The 23,942-nt window shown below is 40.7% G+C and overlaps 1 protein-coding gene across 21 annotated transcripts in view; it reads right to left on the bottom strand.

The window, feature by feature from the left end:
- MECOM (MDS1 and EVI1 complex locus) overlaps nt 1–23,942 on the bottom strand; it is a 469,813-nt gene that overhangs the window by 58,115 nt on the left and 387,756 nt on the right. For 20 of the 21 annotated variants that reach the window (XM_028731496.2, XM_028731500.2, XM_028731495.2 and 17 more), the window contains one exon: nt 21,319–21,453. In XM_028731496.2, the coding sequence (XP_028587329.2) occupies nt 21,319–21,453 (135 nt within the window). Of the gene's footprint in view, nt 1–21,318; nt 21,454–23,044; nt 23,321–23,942 lie in introns of those variants that run through there. The other variant, XM_077929789.1, reaches the window with a different exon arrangement.

The raw sequence follows: 23,942 nt of genomic DNA, 5'->3' as shown, positions 1-23,942 counted from the left end.
GGGGGGGGGGGTCTACAAATACCTTAATGAAGAGTATTGCATTACTCCAGGTTTATTTGCTTCTTTCCTGCCCCCACCGTTAAAACTGCAGTATTGTTGTTTTTCTTTTTAATACTAGCAGTAGTTCAACCACCTGAAGAAGCCAAGTCATATATCGTCGAGTGGTGTTGGGATAAACAGAAGGAATTTGTATGTTACATGACATTTCCAGAGAACAAGCTAAGGCCACATTGTGGCTGCCTCTCCAAAGGCAAAAGCTCTAAGAAAAAAAAGCATTAATCATACAATGTGCAGGCTGCTGACTGTTAGCTACGCACCTTCCTATAAAAGTAGAGATTTGGGGCTTCTGGAGTTTCCACTCCCACTTCTGTCAACTCCCTTTTCCTCCTTTAGTTCTCCAAAGTAAGAGCTATCTTAGCCAAACCATCTTTTAGGTTTATAATCTACATTCCCGCCCCCCCCCCCCCCCCCGCCCCCGTCGCCCCTTTCCACACACACAAAAGACAAATGCTTCCAAGTAGCATGTTTCATTCTGGAAATCTATTTCCCCTAAGAACACAATGGCATTCTCTCCACAATCTGAATTACCTCTTTTGTTGGCAGCTCTCAAAGGTTTAAGTTATTAGCTTCCTTTCCAACAGCATGCTGACATTTGAATGGTGACATATTAGAACTTCACAGCAAGGTCTCGCAAAGAAAAACGCTGCCTTAACACGTACACCAAAAAGCCTTCCTCCCCTCCCCCATTTTGTTTTTAAAGGAAAGGAAACACTATGATATTGCAGATTTTTTTAAAGGTCTGATCTGTTCGGCACAAACCTGCACAAATTAAAAAGGAAAGACAACAAGCCTTTCGCTGTTTCTCCTGAATTTTGGCTCATCTTAAAATTTGTCTAAAAACTAATGGGATATGAAACATAGGCACCCTTTGCACAACAAGGCAATGTGTTTCTAGTCAAAAGAGAGCATAAAGACATTCTAGACTTTAAAAGCTGGGAGGGGTCAGCAAGAAAGGCTAATCACTCCACCACCCACAACACAGCAAAGACTATTTTGATTCCTGACTGCAGCCATTTGAAATAGCTGGGGTTATGATCAAGCGCCAGAAGTAAATTTGTCTGAGTTCAGTCTAGTGGTGGTCAAAATACACAACAGGCTTAGTGTGGATAGAAGTAACAGGTCAGTGAAAAACCATGGCTGCCATGCTCTCAAAAGGTAATGGAGGAACATGTTAATTGGTCCCTAGCTGACTTGGGTTGGGGACTGGAGACTAACTTGACTGATTCACCAATTTACATACTGCATTGTAAAGGAAGCCTAAAGGGGCCCATTCTCAGAATCAGTAAACTTACACGGAGGAGTGTGTATGCATTGACATTAAGATTAATGCTGAAACCTTTTGCATACTTAGCCGAGTTCCACTGAGATTTACCTCTGAGTAAACAAGAACAGGATCGGGCTACATGACACTGATCCAGCTAATTGCTCAGGAAAATTTATGTCTGAAGTGGGGCATGTTTCAGTCCTCTTCCCAGGACACTAACCCACCTTACCCCTTCAGTGTACAGTGGCCAAATGATAAAAGGGAGGGGGTGGGGGCTTGGGCTGCTCTTGTGTTCTTAACAGCAGTTTGACTGGTTAGAAATCAGCAGCTGAAGCTTTCCTTGCAGGGAGATGTCTGGTGATCAAAATGCTGTTAAAGGCACAGCTACAGGGGCATCTTTAAAAGTTTTAAATCCCTGCATGCATGTTGCAAGAGGTACCTTCTGAATAATCAGTTTCACTGAAATTATTGAGACTTAAATACGAGTCCGTATACTTAGGACCAGAGTATAGTGGATTAACGCAGAGTAACAAAATAATGTAAGAAATAATGGGTTGCTTTTTCCTTTCAAAGACTCATAGAAGCTCAATTCACCATTCAAACATGCATGGAAAAATTAAGAAACTTGACCTTTTACCACCCTGTAACAAATTTAAATGTGCAGAAAATGCATGGTTAAAATGGGTTAAAGGGTAATTAATCTGTTACTAGATCTGTATTTACAAATAAACTGCAGTTTAATGAAATTAATGTTATAAAAAGCCCACCCAATAATGTTTGTTATGTTTAAGGGATCTTCTGACCCCTCTAAAGGTATAAAGGACCCCTGGACAGTCAAGTCCAGTCAAAGGCAAGTATGGGGTGCAGCTTCTGGCGCATGGAGGACCTTGACGGGTGCCAGAGCGCATGGAAACACTGTTTACCTTCCTGCCACAGCGGTACCTATTTATCTACTTGCACTGGTGTTCTTTTGAACTGCTAGGTTGGCAGAAGCTGGGACAGAGCAACAGGAGCTCACCCGTTTGACACAGAGTCAAATAGCTCACCTTCTGATCAGCTCTACACCTGTACCCTGCCCAGCACAGGAGAAGATGAGCTTTGGAGTAAGCTATGGGCAAATCAATGGGATTCCTATACCCAAAAGGGACACAGTTTGTGAAATAAACACTACTATGGTACACCTCCTTCACTCATTTCCCTCCTGGTTTGTGTGCATATTTGATTGGGTCAGAAAAACAAATATGCAAAAGTCCTTATTGCTTTCTCTGTCTCTGCTCCCTCCCTTCCCTCCACCTTTCTGAATCACCAAATATGTTAATGTTTCTCATGCAATTCAGCTGGGAAATCCATGAAGCAGTTCCTTAGTTTTTGTAGTTAATATGCAAAAGTCATTTTCATAATGTATCTGATAGAGTGAGAGACAGCGAAAGAATGTGACAATCACACTAGTGATTTGGAGTACACATTTGGGACTTTTGAAAAGGTGACTGAACATGAATGGCAAAACAGAAGCACAGTTAAATGAGCTCAAACTCATTCTCAGCTTTAACTTGATATTTATTGGGCCTTATGAAAACAAGAGTAAAGTGGAGCAAGTCCTGCTGGAGCAAGGGCAAGCCTTCTGCATGCTTCCCCATACAGCTCTGATAATGCACCTCAAGCCTACTCTGCAGCCCGTGCTCACATAATTTTCTCATGAGCAGATACTGCCAATTGTGACAAATGATGCTGTGAGTTGGTGATGTGGACTTTGATTCACTGGGGGCCAGGTTGGGACAACCAAATTCATTTGATCCACGGCTGAAACAGATTTAAGTAAGGCCAGCTTTTAAGTCCTGCAAATAAATCTGATGTCAACATCGCATGCACTGAATATTTGCTTTAAGCAACACTTGCTTTTCCATTTATTAAGATAAATGTATTTAAATCTGACTTTTCTCCAGATCTAATGGCCCTGGTGCATTTGAAAGGGAATAGTAAGTTATGGGCTGATGAGCCCAAGACACGACTGAACTGCTGACTTACAGAGTGTTGGAAGAATGACGGCAAGATGTACAGGTTGTATGCAATAGATGGACTTCCTTTTGTCCTTCCTTTGGCTTTTAATTTAAGTACCAAAGGTTAAGAAGTGGAGTTTATAGTTGTCAGAAAACAACCAGACTCCTGAAAGGTATTGTGTTGAGTAGCAAGAAATGTCTGTTTGCCAATTAACCTGATGGACCATTCGCACATGCAGGTCATCACAACCAATGACCAGAGATGCAGCTGAGATTTAGCCCTTAGTGACAATGCTGTTGCTCTGGTTTTTATGTCCTGTCATCTACACAACATTGCCTGGGGTGGCAAAGGTAGCTTGCTGCTCTCCTCATGCAGCAAGCTTTGAACCATTTGGGCCCATTCAGGGCCAGCCTTGCCACACAGCAGGGTAAAGAAACCTGGCAGCACGAGGGGGAAACAGATGAAGGCGGGCATTGGTGTCTGAATGGTGCAGCAAGACTTTTAAAAGTTGGTCAGCGTGGTGGGGGGTGATGCCATCTGAACTCCATGAACAATGAAATGGCTCTGACTGGTTCCTGTGAAGTTGTGCAGACGTCTTGCTCACAGGTTGTAAACTGAGATGGGGATCTTCTTCTGACAGAGAGACAGAACTAGGAAGCCTTCCCTGCTTCACTTTTAAGGGACAGGACTCCTCTTTGGGCTGCTGTCAAGCAAGTCACCGTCTGCAATTTTAAAACTAATGCTATTGTCCTTTGCTATCATGTAACTGACTGAGACCAAAGAGCAGATTTTAAGAAGTACAATGTATCAGCTGCTTAACACACATACACATATATATGGAGATTTTCAAACAAATTGCACATGAAAACAACATAGGATCCTTGATCTCTAAATTAGGGGAGAGCAGCAGAATATGCATTAAAAGGGTGGAATGGGGCAGCTAATTGACATACAGTACTCTAATTTCATGCAACTGACATCCTTTCTGTTGCAATCGTGTATTACATTTTGCTTTACAGGAGACACTAAGAAGCTAAAACACTTCCACGATTTTTTCCCTTTAAAACTGAGATTGAATGCATTTTTGTAATAAAAGTAAAAACGTGTCACCTAATCACAAGACTTCAAGCACATAACGTTAATAGCTGTCCTATGTATCCGACCCAAGGTCCATCCAGTTCAGGATTCTGCTTCCAAGGAGGGCTTTGGGAAACTTGCAAGTGTGACCTCTGTGCAATAGGCTTCCCTAAGTGCCTGGAACAGAGCAAGGCTATTGCCTTCATGCCACACATTTGAACTTCCCAGAAGCCTTTGGCAGCCTTCTGATAATCAACAGCATGCTGCCTCTGAACATGGAAGTTTCATTTAGCTATCCTGGCTAATAACTATTGACAGTCCTACTATTTCTTGACAAACAAAACAAAAGCACATGTAATATCTGACCTCAAAATGTTTGTGCCACATTGTATGCTAGTGGAATTGGGAGGGGGGGATTGCTAGTCATTTTAATATGGTTGCAATAGGCACGCCTAACATCACACATGTCTCACTCTTCTTTTTATATAAAAACACACAGAATTACCCTCTTGTGGAAAGCAGGGCTTTTTTTCTGGACTTGATATAATGGTAAGAGTCTTTTAAAAAATAATCAAAAAAGCAATGGAAGGACATCAAGTAAAGGAGCCAAAATGGGTCACAAAACTCTTTGAAAATAAAAGTTTAAAAATTACTTTCACCTTGTATCCATTTTACACAAGCTCTCCATTGTCTCAAAGCTAAACCCAAGTGTATTTATTCCATAGCGCTTTGCCTTTGAAATAGCATTTCTCAATATATGAGTAATATGATTTACTACTTAATGGTAGCCCTGAACTTTCAGTTGTATAGTGGCTCTTAATAACAGTGACCATTACTTCTATAAGATGACCACCGACATTTCAGAGACCTACGAGGTGCTGGAATGGAGCTTTCTATGTCACAAACAGGCCTTTGCCTCATTCAGACCATTACACAATAACTCACATTATCTGGTTGAGAAGCCCCTAGATATTAACTTTCAAAAGGGAAGGTGCTGGAGCTAAAACCTGCCTTAAACACATACATTCTGAACAAGAAACTCAGTCCTCTCATCCCAGAAATGTGGGCTCTAACTGCTCACTGATGAAGGAAAGGCACTCTGTATATGTACAGAAATGTGTACTGCCTCCTACGTAGCCTGAGCCTTTGCATGTTCACTCAGAAGTAAGTCCCATGGCGTTCAATGGAGCCTATTTCTAACTGTGCATAGGTCGGCAGGCTTCACATTTTTCCTTCTCGTATTCCAGGATGGAAGATTTCATCATCTATGTCCTGTTAAGGGAGCCCTAGTTCAAATGAAACTCCAAGAGACTGCTGCACATAGCATGTGATCATTATGAATACTTACCATATTAAGATGGCTTTCAGATTGCAAAATACATTATAATCCTTACTATTTTCATCTTTGCAAATGCTATGACAATGATTATTCCAATTTTTACAACTAGAGAAGTGAGAGCCAAGCATAAGAATGAATTCTGCTGATAAAGGAGTGTGCAATCTACTCAGAACCCTTTGTGGCCACTTGAGCTGTAGCTTCTCCAGCTTTAAGCAAAATGACCTGATCTCAAGGGCTGACCTTCCTAGTTGTGCCTACTCTGCAGTCCCTGGCACTTTCATTTTTTTCACCTTCATTGTTTTAATGCTGTTCCACTTATCTTTAGTGGACGCTAACAGGTTTTGGGGTTTTTTAAATAAAGCTTTAGAACCTGTATAAATTATTTTCCTACATGTCTTTATTTTGCAGAGCTAAGGCTGCAGTCCCAAACACACTTTGATGCACTTAAGTCCCAATGACCTCAGTGGAATTTACTTCTGAGTAGACATGTACAGTCAGGAAGCGAGGTAATGTGTCAAGTAAACTGCTGAAGACCATGCAGTGAAAAGCTATGCAGGGCATTGTAACTCTCTAAACTAGAAAAATCCTGTTTACACCCACTAGCTTCTGAAACTTCACCTGCCATATTGCATATCTAGACCTCAAGGACTGGATATTTGCTTTAAAATAAATAGATGAGGTTCTTATCAGGCTGCCAAATTCTGAATTGCAAAATTATATTCCAGAACACACACAGTCCTGTTAATGCAGAATTATTTCTTCCTATCCTATTTTAATTGTACTGTATTCTGAAAATTGCCTTACAACAATGAAATAAAATAACACAGATTAAAGGAAAAGAACTGTATTTCAGAATAACAATCGTAGGTGTCAATGTAACAGAGCCACAAAGAAAAGCTACCAAATGGAAATATAGTGATGAGGAAGAAATTTGAAAATATATTCTATTTCCTTTTAGAGGATGGACAAGTCTTGGCAGTTTATTTTTCCTGGTTGGGCACTGGAAGTTTTATTTATGTTTAACAGCCTGCATTTGGCATGCATAAAGAATAACAGAAGCGTGAATTATGAAAGACCTTCAACCTATCCAGGAAGTTGTAATATTTGAAATAATAGAGAAAATGCACTTCCTGAACAATCCGAAAAGAGAGAGGGAAGGATCCTCTCCCAGCCACCCCTCACTAACACATTGTGGCCTATAGATATTAGTTCACTTTCCTACAGAGGGACCTGCAAGTCCTCAGAGTGAGATTCAGATCTCCTGGTGTCTCAAGACCTATCCAAATAAAACAGCAGAGCCCTCTGTGTTCCTGCAAGCAGGATAGCTACTGAGTGCAGAACCATTTCTAGGGAGCGAAAGAAGACAAAAGAGTCTCAGAAAGTTTAAACTCCAAAGCTCTGTGCAGCTAGTATCGCAGAGCTCTCCTTACCAATGGCAGTGTGTGCCATTTGGATTCGTGAGAATGTAAAGGATTATGATAAAAAGAGAGTGAAACTACTGCCTGTGAACAGAGAGAGAAAAGAGCCATTCCCAGTAACCACCCTGCATTAACACATAACTATGGGTCCAATGAAAGACTCCTAACTCTGTAACCCTACTCACCAATGTAGTTGCAACCAGCAAAATGACCTTGTGACCAGGCAGCTACAAGGAAATCACTGGCTCTACCTTAGCAGTAGAACCCCAGGACTGATAAATCCTACATGGGTTTATACATGTGTTAAGAGGGAGCCTTCCTAGAGTACAATGCAGTCACAACAGAAACAACCATTTGAGTCAGCCAAAGTCTTTCAGTTGTCATACTGTTAGATAAATAGCAACAACAGTTCCTCTGGACTGGAAGTATCCACAGGTTTCACACAGACAAAATGATGAGACATTGAAATAATGGCCTCTACAGTCATAATGAGGCCACAAGGACTACCTAAGCCTACAGCGGCTGAATCTTCTGGATCATACAAGGAATCAGGGGGGAAAGAGAATGCTAATAGTTGAACTTCCAGACCATGGTGCAATAGAATGTCTATTCCCTGCAATGTTGCACACAGGAAGCACAAGATGGATGCCAAAAACTGCAATGACCAGGTTTGCAAAGGGGTCTATCGCTGGCCAGCTGAAGTGATGGCTGCCTTGAACAGCTCAAGTGAAAGACTTCAGGCCCAGGGAGATGGCCCAGAGCTCTAGGCTGTTGCCCCCTGGGTAACTACCTGGTTGAGAAGAGCATGCCAAACCATCAGGCAGGCATCAAGGGTCAGGATCAGTCTCTGCAGCTCTCCAGACACACTCCGTCAGAGCCAGACCACCAGTGAGGTGAGGTGAGGTGAGGTGAGGTGAAGCACCTGGCTCAGGTAGCAGAAGCACAAGAGCTGGTGCCCTGCCTGCCCCACGCGGAACACCCCACCGCCTCACTGGTGAGAGGAAGGAATTCTGGCATGTGGCATTGCTTCTCATCTCTCCCAGCTCTGGGGCAGAGAAGACAAGCGGCAACACCTTGAGGAGCGCCCTGGTTCTCACTGAGTTTGGGGAGAGCTGAAGGGTTCCTGTGTGCAATGTTGTTGTTCATCTCCCCACCACCACCACCCAGGGCAGAGAAGACGAGCAGCAGCACTTTGAGCAACGCCCCAGCTCTCAAGTATGGAGGGGGGGGGGCATTCTGATAATAGTGGCGGGGGCAGGGAGTGACACATTCTCATTTCAGGAAACGTGTAGGGAAAAGTCTGAAGGGGAATTCAAAGGACCCTGAGAAAGGGGTATTTATCAGAAGAAGAAAAGGTGGGAGGGGAGGGAAAAGATCACAAAACTGACACAAAACAAACACTAGAAAGGATATAGATGAGAAGGCAGGATTGGACTGGAAATAATTAATAATAATAATAATAATAATAATAATAATAATAATAATAATAATAATTTATTATTTATACCCCGCCCATCTGGCTGGGCTTCTCCAACCACTCTGAGTGGCTTCCAACAAAATATTAAAATAGAGTAATGCATCAAAAGCTTCCCTAAACAGGGCTGCCTTCAGATGTCTTCTAAAACTCTGGTAGTTGTTGTTCTCTTTGAAAGAGGGATAACTCCTCCCTGGAGAGGAAGCAGAAGGCTTCAGAAGACCCTGCCTGATCCTTCTAGTAGGAGGCACCATCCCTACCAGAAATGCCTCCAATAGCACCTGGCAAAGCTCCTTTCTGCCCTAGGGTAGGCACTAACATGATATAAAAAGGGAAATAAGGATGCCTTTGAGCATGTGCAGAATGCTTTGCCTCGGAGCACTGGGATAAGAAATTAAAAGCAGCACTTTCAAGCCTGAGATTGGGCTTTCAAGCAACATAACATTTCCAGGATAGTTTGAGATTGGGCAGGTCTTTAGATATTACATTCTGTAGCTAGGCTTCAGCAGGTTTTAGTCCCATGGCTTGATTTCAAGAGGTCAGCCCTGGAGCACGTTATGTAAGAATACAGAGCACATGTGGGCCTATGAAACTGCTCAACACTCCCAACTCAGAGACTTAGCTTGTTCCTTTACATGGTCCATCTAGAATGAGTAGCTAATATTCATTTCACATTTTCTCCCAAGAAATTAAGCCACGTACAGGAGTGCATAAAGGATATGAATGTTACTGTTACAGCAAGTGAAGGAAGGTGGCTTTAAAGTTGTTTATTATTGCTTTGATAAGACCTATCCACAGAACCTTCCGCCAAGTTATCTCATTAAATGTACAAAGCTGAGCTGTCATATGGTATACATACATACATCCATACCTTATGCAGTTCTCAGCATAAATAAAATGCTAGGCTTTGAATTTATAGTAACCATACCTTTTCGTTACAGCTACTGTCTCTTAAAGTGCAAGTTCTCCATTTTTATCACTAGCATAGTAGTGTAATAATATTATAAGGCTTACATTCCAAAGTGGAACACCTGGATGACTTGAGACTGAAAGGATGCTCAAATGTTCTTCTCCATCCCCCAACTCTTGACAGAATCCGAAATTCTGTCTCAACATTTATCGCCTGCTATGATTAAAACACATCTCAACATGCTGGTATGTGTTCACTGCTTGTCCTACTCAGAGTAGACCCATTGAAATTAATAGGCACAACTTAGGTTCCTAAATTTCAATGTGTCTACTGTGAGCAGAATTTAACTGAATACAGCCCATTTATACCTGGGTAGACCAGAGGCAGGTACAGCCAAAACTAGATTGCATTACATTCTCACAAACAGTGCTCAGTCACATTAAAGTCAGTAATATTACAACCCTAAATCCATTTATTAGAAAAGTTACTTTAAGTAAACACTTATATGGAAACAGAAGAGCAGCCTTAGATGAATTTTCAAATGTTAATCACTCTACCCAACCTCCATGATCTTAAGAGTGTTGCCTTGTAAATCATGTAAATTAAAGTATCATACATCTCACCATAGTGAAGAAAGCTGTGATCTGTATGCTATCCAGGTGTTAACTGTTAATGAGCCGTTTCAAGGTCTCTTCTGATTCTTTATCTTTAAACCAGACTTGAACCACATATCTCTTCTACTAGGAATGTCTTATGTAAAGTAGGATCCACGGCCACCCTATGGAATCCTCCCCCTGCATGCTGTTCTGGGGTTTCCTCCAACCCTGTCCCTGCCCCGCCCAGCCAATTTGAGGGAGGAGAAAGACAAACAAAAAAACCATTTATCTAGCAGAAGGCCTCAGATTGGCTTCCACTAGTGGAACTATTTGGCACTTTGAGTACCATTTTCAGATTCTTGTAGAGAAGTTTAAGCTTTCAAAGTGTGTAAGGCACAACTCACGTTTTTTAAATTCCCCTTTTCCATTTGTGATGCAAATATACAAAGCCTGGAACCAGGGGCAGGGAACCTGTGGTCCTCCAAATGTTGCTGCACTACAACTCCCATCATCCTTCACCATTGCTTATCCTAGCTGCAGCTGATGGAAATTGAATTCTAACAACACCTGGATGGCCACAAACTAGCCACCTCTTGCCTAAACTGATCAGCATGTACTGTCAGATTTTGAAAAGCTGTCTCCTGATTTTTAACATGTATGAACTCACACATCTTCCAAAGGGGCTATTTTTAGTGACACATGAAAATTCTCAATGCATCACTAGAACTCCCTGTACTACATTGAATGGGATATGAAGGGAATGGGGGAGAGAGAACAGGGCTGGCATTCCTTCTTATCCATTCAAAACACAGAATTAATTTGAGCTGAAGGGATTGCGCCTCATATCTCCTTAGGGAGGCCCTTTTACACTTTGCAAATCATAGAGGGGAGGGAACTGCCTCAATGCAGCGGGTGGCTAAATTGCGCTTTGGTACATGCTGTCCTTCTGTCCTATCATTAAATGACAGGGAAGCAGATCTCTGTGGAAAATGGGGCCACACTCAACGCTTCCTCTTCCTGAGGTGAATGTAGGAGGCTCAGTCCACTCATCCACACAGTTCAGAGCCTCCTGCAGTCTCAATGATATCATCGTAGGGCTAGGATTTCAACAGTCTGCCTGAAACAGCAAGCTAGCATGTTGACTTACAAGTCAATTGTTTTGATTTGTCTGTCCCGCTTCCCCAATCCAATGCTCCTCTGCTGCATGTTGTGCCCATGGAATGCAAACGCTCAAATACTGATCTTAGGGGGGTTCCCATTTTCTTCCTACCTCAGACTCAGATCTTCCTGTAACTGCAGAAATGCCGTGGGAAGGAACAGAAGAGCAATGAAATGAGAGGACTGCAACCTCAGGGTATAACCTCAGACATTGGGGCATCGCAGTCTGTTAGCACCCATGTTAGGGCTACACCACCTCTAGACAAACAGGCTGACTTATAGGATACCCAAGGGTAGTTGTGTAACAGCAGTAGCAGAGTGGGCAAATTCTGAAAAGACAAAACCAAAGCTCTGAATTTCTCACACACACAAAAGAAGAGAGTGGTACAGTCACCAACTAAACGAGCTGGATAGATTGGACAGTAAAGAACAGACATCAGGTCTTCGCTGTAATACAAATGAAGAAATGAGGCAGCCCCCATGTCATTGCTAAGCAAATCTGGGTCTTATGAGTGCCTGGATGGAAGACTGCCTGGGAACCTCTTGCGCACTGCCATTATGGGGGCGGGGAGCCATTTAGAGGTCTATAGAATCAGAGTTGCAGAGTTGGAAGGAAATCTTGAGGGTCATCTAATCCAACCCCCTTCCATGCAGGAATATGCAGCTGTCCCATGGGGGGGGGGGGTCAAACCTGCAACCTTGGCATTATCAGCACCACTCTCTAACCAGGCCAATTATGTGAACATTTCATTCCGCTTTCACCCTGTCCTTGAGAAGGGGTGAGATTTCCTCTAAAATATTGGGGACGCAGCTATACAGCTGCAAATAAAATGTTTTAAGTGTGTTTTAAGTGCAATATACAATGTGGCACTAGATGGCGATGGTGAGCCTTATGGAAAATTCAATGTTTTTTCAGAATGGTTTTTATATGCATGTAGATTCCACCTGGGTGAAATTAGATATACATACAAAAAAGATAATGTGTAATTTCTTGCATATGTCCTTTAAGAGTGGTAAAATGCAAGTTGCATGTGTAGGTGTGACTTCATGAGGGCCAGTTCATTCTTGAAAGTATAATAAGCCAACTTTGACAGGAACATCACTTGGTTACCCAAAAGAAAGGCAAGGACGCAAGTGACACAGGATGGCAGCATATATGTCTGTTGCGTAAGTGACCATTTTTTGCTTGGCACGGGAAGCCTGATTTTAAAAGCCAAAATGGATGTGTACATGCACAGTGTAGGATGTTACCATTCTTTCTAAGTCCCATGTTCAAAACGACAAGGGCAGCACCAAAATAATACTACAGAAACAAACAGCAATGAAGATCATGCACATTTGTTCTTGCAGGACATGTCTCAGATTTTCCTCTCAACATGGAAGTCTGTACCATATCCTGTTCCATGTCTCAAGTTTTAAGGCTCTAATTCCAAACTGTTCCTACACTGACCTTCATGGTCATCATCACTTGGGCACTTCCAAAGGTATTTGGCTAGCTGCTGTTGGAAACTTGATGCTGAACTAGACCCAAAGTGGTCTGATCCCGCAACACAATTGTTCTGTTCTTAAAGAATAGCAAAGTCACACAGTAGGAATAAAGTACTCCATGTGCTCACCACAGCCCTTGCAAGTTTGCTGCACCTACTTCTATGAAATGTTTCAGCTTTGTGGACATAATCAGTTTAGGTTATGTCTGCACTATGACTCATGCTATAGGAATCATAGTATGGAAACATATCCTTGTTTCTTTGCCTTTTTTTATAAAAAAAGCTATAACGCGGTATGGGATAGGTCTGCATCAACCTTAATCCAACAGCATCCACCCAACCTGACACAATTTCCAGTCCTGAGCATGCCATGATAAGAATTGGCCAGCCACTCATCAGTATTTATGACAATTTCAAAACCACACCATCTCCCAAACTTGGCTGCAGGCCTTTTACAAGCAGGTACAACACTCTAAAAGCACAACACAATAAAACTAGCAGGATAAAATAGTTGAAATATAAAATACTATATATGAAAACCAGATTATAACTGCTGCACAGCAGTTTGACAAAAAATATATATTAAGCATTTCTGGGAAAGGCTGAGAGTTTCACGGTTCTCTAAAGACAAAAGATTTGCAAAGTTGTAGGATAGCCCCCAAAACCATCTCTCAGCCTTGCTTTGGGGACTTGGTGAATTGATATTATTGCCAGGGAAATGCTTTTGATTGATTGGGGTAAAACAAAAAGGAGGAGATGGTAGATACGATCATTAAAGTATATAGAGTCCCAGCATTCAGGACTGATTGCATGACTGACCTGCTGGAATGGGGCTTGTTCTGAGATGTAATGAAAACAGCAGCATATAATATTTTGTGCTACTGAGTTTGCTGTTCTGATTTAGTAGCTTACTGTATATTTTTATAATGATTTTATCTTCTGAAGTTCTTGAATTTATACCCCACATTTCCACCACTGAATTCAGGGTGGCTTATTTTATTTTCACAACAACCCTGAGAGCTAATTATGCTGAGAAACAATGGCTGGACCCCAGCTCACTCACTATGCATCTGAACACAGATTCTGCAAGTCAAACTTGTAGCCATTATATCACAGTGTACGTGTTCGCTAACTGCCTTGGACAATGTATCTGGAAAAAATTGTACAGACATTTTAAGTAAACCAATAAAACAACTTTAGGTCACATCCAATTGTTTTTTGATCATCCTATCATGCTGCTGCTTCTGTAACCTTCAAAGCTTATAATATGCCCACATATGTAGAGGCCAAAATCCGATGCACACTTATTTAAGAGTAATGTATGCGCCATTCAGCACACTGAGACTTTTATCTAAGTAACAATGTATAGAATGGCCCTGCACATTAACAACTTATTACTGTATTGTAATTCACAGAGGGAATCCTACACTAATTCCCCTCCACTTCCTCCTCTGTGCCTCGTATCTGGTGTGGCAGGCCAGCTTTTATGATGGACAATTGTTTCAGTCACCATGATATACCGTATTTTTCTGTGTATAAGACTAGGAGGGGTTTAACCAAAAAAATAGGTTTAAAATTTGGGTTCGTCTTACACACGGGTAGTGCTGAGGGGTGTTTTCTTAATTTGAAGTCCCCCAAAATAGGGGGCATCTTATACATAGAGGCGTCTTATATACAGAAAAATATGGTATATTTCACCTTCTGAAACTAGCATGCAACAACCATACCAGAGAATACCAGTTGCAGTTTTGCTGATTGTGGTGTAGACACCTGTCCATATGCAGCGTGGCATAGAGAACTCAATAAACAAAATGTCAAATCTTCCACCTAGTGTCAGGAAAATGGGGATACTTAACAGTAATATGTTTACACGGGACTTTATTAAGTAAATTAATCAACATAATCCCACCTTGAGTAGAATTCAAGGTGAATTTTCTTACGTTCTTCTACTACCAGTTTTAAAAGAAAAACAACAACAACGAACAAAAGGAGCTGGCAGAAACCACTGAGTGAATTACAGCTTAGCATTTTCACTGTAGGCATCTTTAATCCTCTCTATTATTTCTTAAATGCTTGCAAAGATTATAAGATAATCTCCCATCAACAAATTTCTTTTCACTTAGAGGGAACGGCATGCTTGTCTGATTGTGCCTATTAAAGGCTAGCTGTCCAAGTTCCTTCACTGTGCACTGGCAAGTTTTGAAATGACTTAAGATTTCTGAAAACTTCCTTCCAATTTTAGGGCATCTCAGGACACAACAGAAGTTTAAAGCAAGAGTGGTCAATGCTAGGCCTCTGAATATAATCCATGCTGCCTCTGGAAAACATTTATTCCTCTCCCCCCTCCAAACAACAACAACAATTTATTTATACCCCGTCCATCTGGCTGGGTATGCCCAGCCACTCTGAGCGGCTCCCAACAGAATATTAAAAATAGAATCAAACATTAAAAACTTCCCTAAACAGAGCTGCCTTCAGATGTTTTCTAAAAGTCAGGTAGTTGTTAATTTCCTTGACATCTGATGGGAGGGCGTTCCACAGGGCGGGCGCCACTACCGAGAAGGCCCTCTGCCTGGTTCCCTGTAACCTCACTTCTCGCAATGAGGGAACCGCCAGAAGGCCCTCGGCAATAGATCTCAGTGTCTGGGCTGAACAATGGGAGTGGAGATGCTCCTTCAGGTATACAGGGCCGAGGCCATTTAGGGCTTTAAAGGTCAGCACCAACACTTTGAATTGTGATCGGAAACGTATTGGGAGCCAATGTAGGTCTTTCAGGATTGGTGTTATACGGTCTCGGCGGCCGCTCCCAGTCACCAGTCTAGCTGCCGCATTCTGGATTAGTTGTAGTTTCTGGGTCACCTTCAAAGGTAGCCCCACGTAGAGCACATTGCTGTAGTCCAAGCAGGAGTTAACTAGAGCATGCACCACTCTGGTGAGACAGTCTGCAGGCAGGTAGGGTTTTAGTCTGTGTACCAGATGGAGCTGGTTGACAGCTGCACTGGACACAGAATTGACCTGTGCCTCCATGGACAGCTGTGAGTCCAAAATGACTCCCAGGCTGCACACCTGGTCCTTCAGGGGCACAGTTGCCCCATTCAGGACCAGGGAGTCCTCCACACCTGCCCGCCTCCTGTCCCCCAAAAACAGTACTTCTATCTTATCAGGATTCAACCTCAATCCATTAGCCGCCATCCATCCTCCAACCGCTTCCAGACACTCACACAGGACCTTCACCGCCTTCATTGGTTCTGATTTAAAAGAAAAGTAGAACTGGGTATCATCCGCATACTGATGAACACCCAGCCCAAACTCCCTGATGGTCTCTTCCCAATTGGCCTCTGTGGGTACATTACTATATGACAACAGAACATAACTTCCTCAGTTGGGGCAGTGGGAATTAATCGTGGTAAATTAGATACAGATTTAGTCGTAATGTTGCCTATTCCTGGTCCAAATGTTCATTTGCTTGCTAAAACACACGTAATAAAACACACGCATAAATAAATGTATGCAAATCAGTACAACTTCCAAATAATTTACAGGATACATGTACTTGTGAGTACATAGTGCCATTTCTACATATTATACCATAAACAGTCACTAGAAAAAGCTATTGTGGAACTGCTGGTTTCAAGGCAGTTGGGTCAGAAGACTACTGAAACCTACAACCCACTTTTTCCTGAGTAGACTTACTAAGAGCAGCAGCACTGTCCAGAGGACTGTATTCAGGCTAAACTCCCCATCCTAAACAACAGTCAAGAACCCAGTGGAAAAAATGGACTTACGCGCATGCTTGATCATACCCATCATGTATAAGAAAATGTCTCTAAAAGAACAGCACGTGCATCCAGGCATGTATGTTTAAAACTGCTTAAATTCAAGTATATGTGGATGAGGCTGAATGTAAGCAGTTGTTGGCAGACTTGAGCCATAGAATGAAGCTGCTGCAAATATAAGGTTAGCTTAAATGTATCTTCAAAATTACAAAATATTAATTAAATAGGCGGCCTGTGTTTGTGTGTGTAAGCAATGTGTTTTAAAACTATTTAAAGCAAGTGCACTAGTGTTTTAAAATAATGGAAGGAACTTGCTTAAAAAAAATTTAATAGTTGTATTATACTTGTTTGACTATATAATAGCCCTACCATGTTTATTCCCAGTAGAACAAAACCAGGTGTAGTAAAACATGGTCTTTGTAATACAAAGCAAGCTAAAATCCATCTACTAGTCTAATTTTGGCATGAGAACTAACGATGCATTTCATATTTTCACGATTCTCCATCATATGAAGAAATTTAGGGTTATATAAATACACACATAATACATATGTTTTTAATATTAAAAATGTTGCATGCCCCCTTACTGGATTTCAAAAAGCAGTCAATGGCCTAGTTGAAGCTTAGGGAACATTCTGCTATCTTATAATAATAAAAAATGACTTCGCTATAGTTATATTTTACAGTACAATCATAAACTTGTTCTCAATTGGAATTGCTCCCTAGTATGTGCGCTTAGGATTACATACTTTCTCGGAAGTAAATATTAATTCCCACTCACTGAATTCAGCGGGACTGACTTCCAAACAGACATGCAGAGGATCAGACTGTGAAATATCCACGACTGTAATTTAACATTTATCTTTTCCATGAGGTTTGCTTTCAATTCTTTTAAGCTTAAACTTTTGTGTTTTTAGGATCAACATCATGCATACCCTTCCAATATGTGCTGGATAAAAACAGGTACGCTTGTCTTATGGCTGATGAAAAAAATGTAGTGATGTACTATAACACCAGTATAAGCTGTCTACTTCCATGAGGTATGGGGACTGCTCTATTTCCCTTGAGAATTCTGGAAACCGTAACATAAAGAATGTATAATTTACTACCACCTGGAAAACAGCTATTTAAACATTAAGATACCACAAATTTGTACTTTCAAACTGTCTCACACAAACCAATCTCTTCAAGGCTACAGTTCTCCAAATCTCAAAATTCAGTATATATTAATAAAGCTACTGTATCCCTTAAAAAAAGAGAAAACAAACTTGTATTCAATCAGTCATGAAAACCTATGTGAAGCAGACACAAATTTGTTACAAACCAATGACTGGTAAACTGTAAGAAAGCAGGTTTAGTATGCAAAGATACATACAGACTTGTCCCAAAACACAATAAGAAACTTTTACCAATTTTGCTGAAGCTACTGTCAAGTCCAAACTGATCCCCACCCCCCCGCCAAAAAATGCATTCCACTGAGAAACACGGATGACAAGATCCTATAGACAGCACACTGTAAAGAACGGTAGTACCCTGGAACGGTGGGGGACGACGACCAATATAACAACCTATTGCACAGTATTTGGAATTCATTATTTGCAAACATCTTGAATTACATACTTTTAAGACTTATTAGACATGACAGGAGATAATAGGACAGCGCTGGGAAATTCTAGATCAACTTTATTGGGAGGGGAAAAGGAATCTATCCCCATCCAGTCTTAAAAGTCCTGTTCTACATCCAATCAAATGAAATATGAGTTGCTCTCAGCATACATGTTTTGACTGCATCCCATTATTCTTGAGCTGTTCATCTTAGTAGGGCTTATTTATATAGTTATAAGAAGAAACCCAGACCTTTTGTAAAGTTGTTCCAAAGTGATGAAATCTGACCTTAGACAAGAAAACTGGGGGGGGGGGGGAGGACAGTGGAAGAAGGGAAGCAAAGCACTTTGACAAATAAAAAAAGAAAGGCTTAAGCATAGACAACAGCAAAAAGTTGTTTTTCTTTCCCTAGGTGTTAAATGATAAAGGCTCTGCTGAGTGGCTAGATTGTAAAGGCTGGAGACCCAGCTGAAACCCTCCAGCAGTCTAGGGCTCGTGTCTGTCTTTCAGTTTATCTTGCCTTCAGCGCTATAAACGTGAATTCGACCTTGTTTCATCACACTGACAGCAACAACTTTCCCCTGTCCCAGATAAAGTACAGCATTTGCTAATGAATCTGGCAGGTAATTTGAGGTAATTAGAGGTTAACACAATTACTGCTGATCAAGTACTGCTGTCCTTGGTCTCAATAGTTAATAATATATCTCAGTCAACTGGGGTGTTCATTAGGCGATGAGTAGGACTAATTCACCAACTGGCAGGCCTTATTCCTCATGGAGAAACAGAGTGAAACAACAGATCTGGTAAATGGTTCCAGTCAGCTTTTTAAGTCTTGTGTTTAGCACGGCGTGGTCATACCTATGCTTCCTAGGACCTCCTGAAAATGCAAACCAAATTCTCTCTAGTCATCTGCAAATTCTGAATGTATTCTCTCCATTTTAATGCCTTATCAGAGAGGTTTTCTTGTAGTGTGTGGGACTGCCTAGAACCCAGAGTGACGTGTATCCATACACATTATATGTAGAAAAAGCACCCTTTTCGAGAGTTTGCATCTACACACACATATCAATTTCACAGTTTGATCTGTCCTAATTTACTTTTACCTCTCCCACTTTGAGATAAAACAATGGAGAAGAGGCAGCTTGCCGCATGGAAAGCTCACTTTAAGACTTGAGATGACATTTACCAACTTGTGCCTTGACTCTAAACAGGTTTACTTTGAAGTAAAGGGACAGAGTTCCAATCATGTGTTTATGATATTAGTATTTGGTGGCCTGTGGCCCATGCTATTAAGTACTAGAATAGGTATGTGTAATTGTAGACCATGTAAAGAGATATGAATTAACTTTCAATCTATTTTTCATGTTCCTTGCGTATCTTGTGCAGTGTTCTACACAAAGGGCAAGTGGATTTTTCATTTGCAGATTTGAAGAACAATCAGTTATAGAAATATATATCTGCAAACGGTGCAGGATGGTGCAAAAATAAATACCTCTCCAGTGAATTAGGAAAAGAACTTGTTGGCAGTAGTACAGGTGCCATTACCAACTGTGAAAAATGTAAACATTAAAAAGTAACAAGTTCTGTGATGTTAATTCCAAACTGTGTGCATAGGTTGGAGCAAGTGTTAGATGTTTTAAACATATTTCTGTTTAAATCTGACATATGTTTTGTTATTTTTAGAACATTATCAAGATGCAAGCCCTTAGCAATTGCCCCCCTAAATCCATTTGGATTTATTTACTAAATTCACTTTCTTTTCCCCCAGTCAAGCTTTACTATATGTAAAAAGAAATTGAGCACAACACTGGCGTTTCCTTTCTGTAAGCGGCTGCACAATCTCAGGATGGATCATTTTTCTCTGCAAACCAGACTGCAACTTTCAGAATGTATATTTCATTTGCTAATGGCCTTTATTGCTTCTTTACTTGAACCATGTGGTCGGCAAGAAAAACCAATAGTGGCCAATTCTGTTTGCTCAATCTTCTATGCCTTTAATATGGAGGCTTTAAGAAGGCAGGGCTTGAAGATATCTGACCCCAATTTGGAAAAGATTTTGCTTGTGTTATTTGTAAATATGTGAAATTCTGCGAAGGGCAGAGGATAAAAACACTGAGTATATCAAGGTAAATAATTTCACTGAAAATAATTGTTTCTAATTGAAACTTTGTGTGTACATGTGATTTTTTCTTTTCTTTTACCCTGTCATGCCAAGGCAATTAAATCAATGTTATAACCAACCTACCCGATTTAGGCTACAATCCTATGCATGCTTACCTGGCTTACTTCTCGGTAGACATTAATAGGATTGCACTGCTTTTATTGACATCAAATATTAACATAATCCATAGCCCCCTGCTCTAACCAGTTTAGTGTTTGCTTTAAAAGTCAATGGTCCTCAAATCCTCTAACTACATTAATTTTTAAAATCGCATTATCGTATTTATTTTACATTTATGTACAACTTAAGCAGAGCCTGGAGAAGAGGGGATGCAAAGATGAATAATACAGCATTATACTGTTTCAAAGCAAAATGTCCTTCATTATTTCATCTGGCTGCATTCCAGAAGTGCTATTTAAAGGAACAAATGTAATTAACATCCCATTCCTATACAGATTGAAATTTCTACTACTGCTGTAAATTACCAAGGAAAAAATGATATTTATTTCAGAAAGAGGGGTTATAAAATGTGCAATGACTGGAAAAACATGTCTGGATATTGATAGGTAGCTGATAGAGGATATTTGAAAAGTTATTTTTACACCTTTCTTCACTGAGATTGATACAAAAGAGTATTTCACAAGTTTCAACTTGACAACTGGGTGCCCATTAGCTAAAAATTTAAGCAACAAAGAGGAATATATCCACTTCAAATATGTTTGGGTGATATAAAGATCATGACCCATGCTTGACATAAAAAGGATAAGGATAAGTGGACAAACATTAGGGGAGACATATGCTGTTGCTGCTTTAAAAGCAACCACCACCACCACCTCTGTTCTGCTTTTCGCATCTGTGCTTTTCAATTTATGTACGCGTAAACAGCAAATAGACCACACCGTCCACGACTTTAGGTTGGCTGCTATTCTGTTTTTTTCCTCCCAAGGATATCATAAAGCTCTTAAAAGTAAGCCCAGTAAATGTTCACTACATACCTGATCACTTATTTGACATGCAACAAGGTTGGGCTGATTATAGCATCCAGCAAATCTGATATACTTCAGCCAGTTTCCTACATCTGGCTGACTGGCATCAATGCAGAATTTCACATTGTAATACTCATCCAAGATCTAGAAAGAAAAGAATACAAAACAATAAATTGATGTTGTGTTTTGTTTTGTTTCTTGTTCCGAGTTGTACTAATTAAAAAGAAATCCCAGCTCTTCAAACAAACAAATAGGTTTCTTCAGTAGACTTCACAAAAATGATTAGCTCAAACAAGCCAAATAATTAAAGGAGCAATCAATCTATTGTAAGAGCATTCCCCCCCAACATGTTTTGTAGAATCAAAATGCTGTGGAATAATCACTATAAGAACATATTAATTAAGTGCTGCAAGCTTAAGGAACAGTCATGATTTCAATCATTTTTATGAAATGTTAACTTGTTAATCAGCAAACAGATGCAAAAATGATTAACCACATATAAGGTGTTGCCCTTTAGCATTCTGTGTTTACCATCTTTAATAAAGCCTTTTCCGTTCAAAAGTCTATACTAAATAAAGTTTGGGTTTCGAGGAATTAATTTTCTCCTAATGTTCCATTTATCCCTCTCATATGCAAACCTTGAATCACAACTCTTTAATCAAAGCAAATTGCAGGATTTGGCTAATAATAGGGCCTCTTATGCCACACCAAAGAAAATAAATGCAATAAAATGTAAACACTTGCTCGAAATGTGGCTATGTTCAGCACATGCCCCTAAATGGTTTCAGATATGTGGATAATAAACAAACTTAATGTGATTGCTGGTGGTTACTTTATAAACACCGTCCTATAAGAATAATATTATGATAACTGGCTAATTATTATACATGCAGTTTCACAAATTGCCAGCATACAGGCCTAACCTGAGGTTTCAACTGAGCAATATTTAAAGTGAAAATATACATCTTAAAACATTTCCCCTATCTTATGGCAAGCATGCTAACCAGCTGGTAGTGGAAGTTTTTTAAAACCGAAAAACCCCCAATACAAAGTGTGTTTGAAAAGAACCGAAAGGGGGAGAAACTGCAGAGAAGGAATCTGAACACATGTTCAGATCCACAACAAACAGTTCTGGCCGCCAAACTGAACGTCCTGGTATTATTTATCATTTTAGTTAATGAAAACCTAAAGGAAGTTTCCTATCAAGGACCAAACAATCTGGTCTACCAGCTCCAAATCAGGAATTAAATGAACCCAGTGGGAAAGCTGCTTTATCTAGGTCCACCTGAAGGTTAAAGACAGAAGTTGGAGGGCACATTTCCATAGCCCTAGAGCAGTTTTAGCAAAGAGTTCAGGTAATCACCCAGAAGTAGCTTTAGATCATTAACTCCCCACAAACTTCAAGAGGACAAAGCAGAGGGCACAAAGCAAGCGGTACTAAGAAAGTGCCTCTCATGTGTTTTGTTAACCAGTGAGGCACTTAAGAGCAACAAGGGTGCCACCAGTTTCATTTGCTAAAAGAAAGAGGCATGCACCAAAAAAAGAGAGATTGCCAGGGGGGAAGTCACTTCAAAGTCAATCTCACTAGGTGAACTAGGTGTTGGATTCTTTACATACGCAATAGTAAACACTCTGGTCAAAAATCTTCATTGCATAAGGAAAGAAAATGTGACTTCTGAGTCACGAAGTCTCAAATCCCAGAGTATGAAACTAACCTTGACCCCACTAACCTCACCTCATCACCTGAGCCTCCAATTGGGTCACCGGGAAGAAAACAAAATAAACAAAATAAAAACCAGCCCTTTCAGCGGTGGTGTGCAATTGACAAACACTTGTTTCCAAAGCAAATTCCTTATGGTGTCCTCGGTTAAAACAAATGGCACTGAGATCTGGCAGAAAGCAAAGAAGCAGACGCTTGGTTGCAAGGGCCAGTGCTCGTTGATTCGGGCCCCTTTCTGAAACTCAAGGCAGAGGAAAAATAAAAGGTTATGGGAAGAAGATGAGCCTTGCTTCCAAGCCCTTGTTTCCCTCTATACGCAAACCCTCAGACTCCTTTCTCTTCCCACAAATTTATTAAGCGATCCAACGGTTCAGATGTCCATACAAAGTTCAGAAGGTAAATTAATCAAGAGAGCTCCGGGAAATGTGGCGAGGAGAGAGGGGGGGAGGCACGTGGAGAGGAAGAAGGAAAAGCTTCCCAGCTCCACACCTAATTCCTTTATATATAATTCGTTTTCGTGTTGACTTCCTTTCAACTCCAACTGTCACCAATGAATTAATTCAGCTATTGAAGTGTAAAGTTCAAGTCCAGGGTTTTAAGTTTGTTTCTCTTTTTTCCCTCCTTTCAGCCGTTGTGTTTGAACATTTTGGTGCACTTTCGGTAGAGACGTAAAACTTAGTGCGCTTAACATCGCTCGCTTCCCCTTGCTTGCCTCCTTCCTTACCCGATCTGATGTCAACTGAGTGATTTGCCTTTTTTCCCCCGTGGAATATTCTAAGCTTAACTCCTGCTGGTTATTTTTAAAAGGGGGGAAAAAGATCTAGAACTCCTCAATCTGTCTGGAAGATTAAGTAAAGCAGAGGTATGGTTGCGACATGACTCCTCCTCAAATATCCTTAAAAGCAACACTTAA

Source organism: Podarcis muralis, chromosome 6, assembly GCF_964188315.1.
Source record: "Podarcis muralis chromosome 6, rPodMur119.hap1.1, whole genome shotgun sequence".
Classification (NCBI taxonomy): domain Eukaryota; kingdom Metazoa; phylum Chordata; class Lepidosauria; order Squamata; family Lacertidae; genus Podarcis; species Podarcis muralis.
Note: the sequence above shows the minus strand (reverse complement) of the source record. Positions and strands in the feature narration are given on the sequence as shown.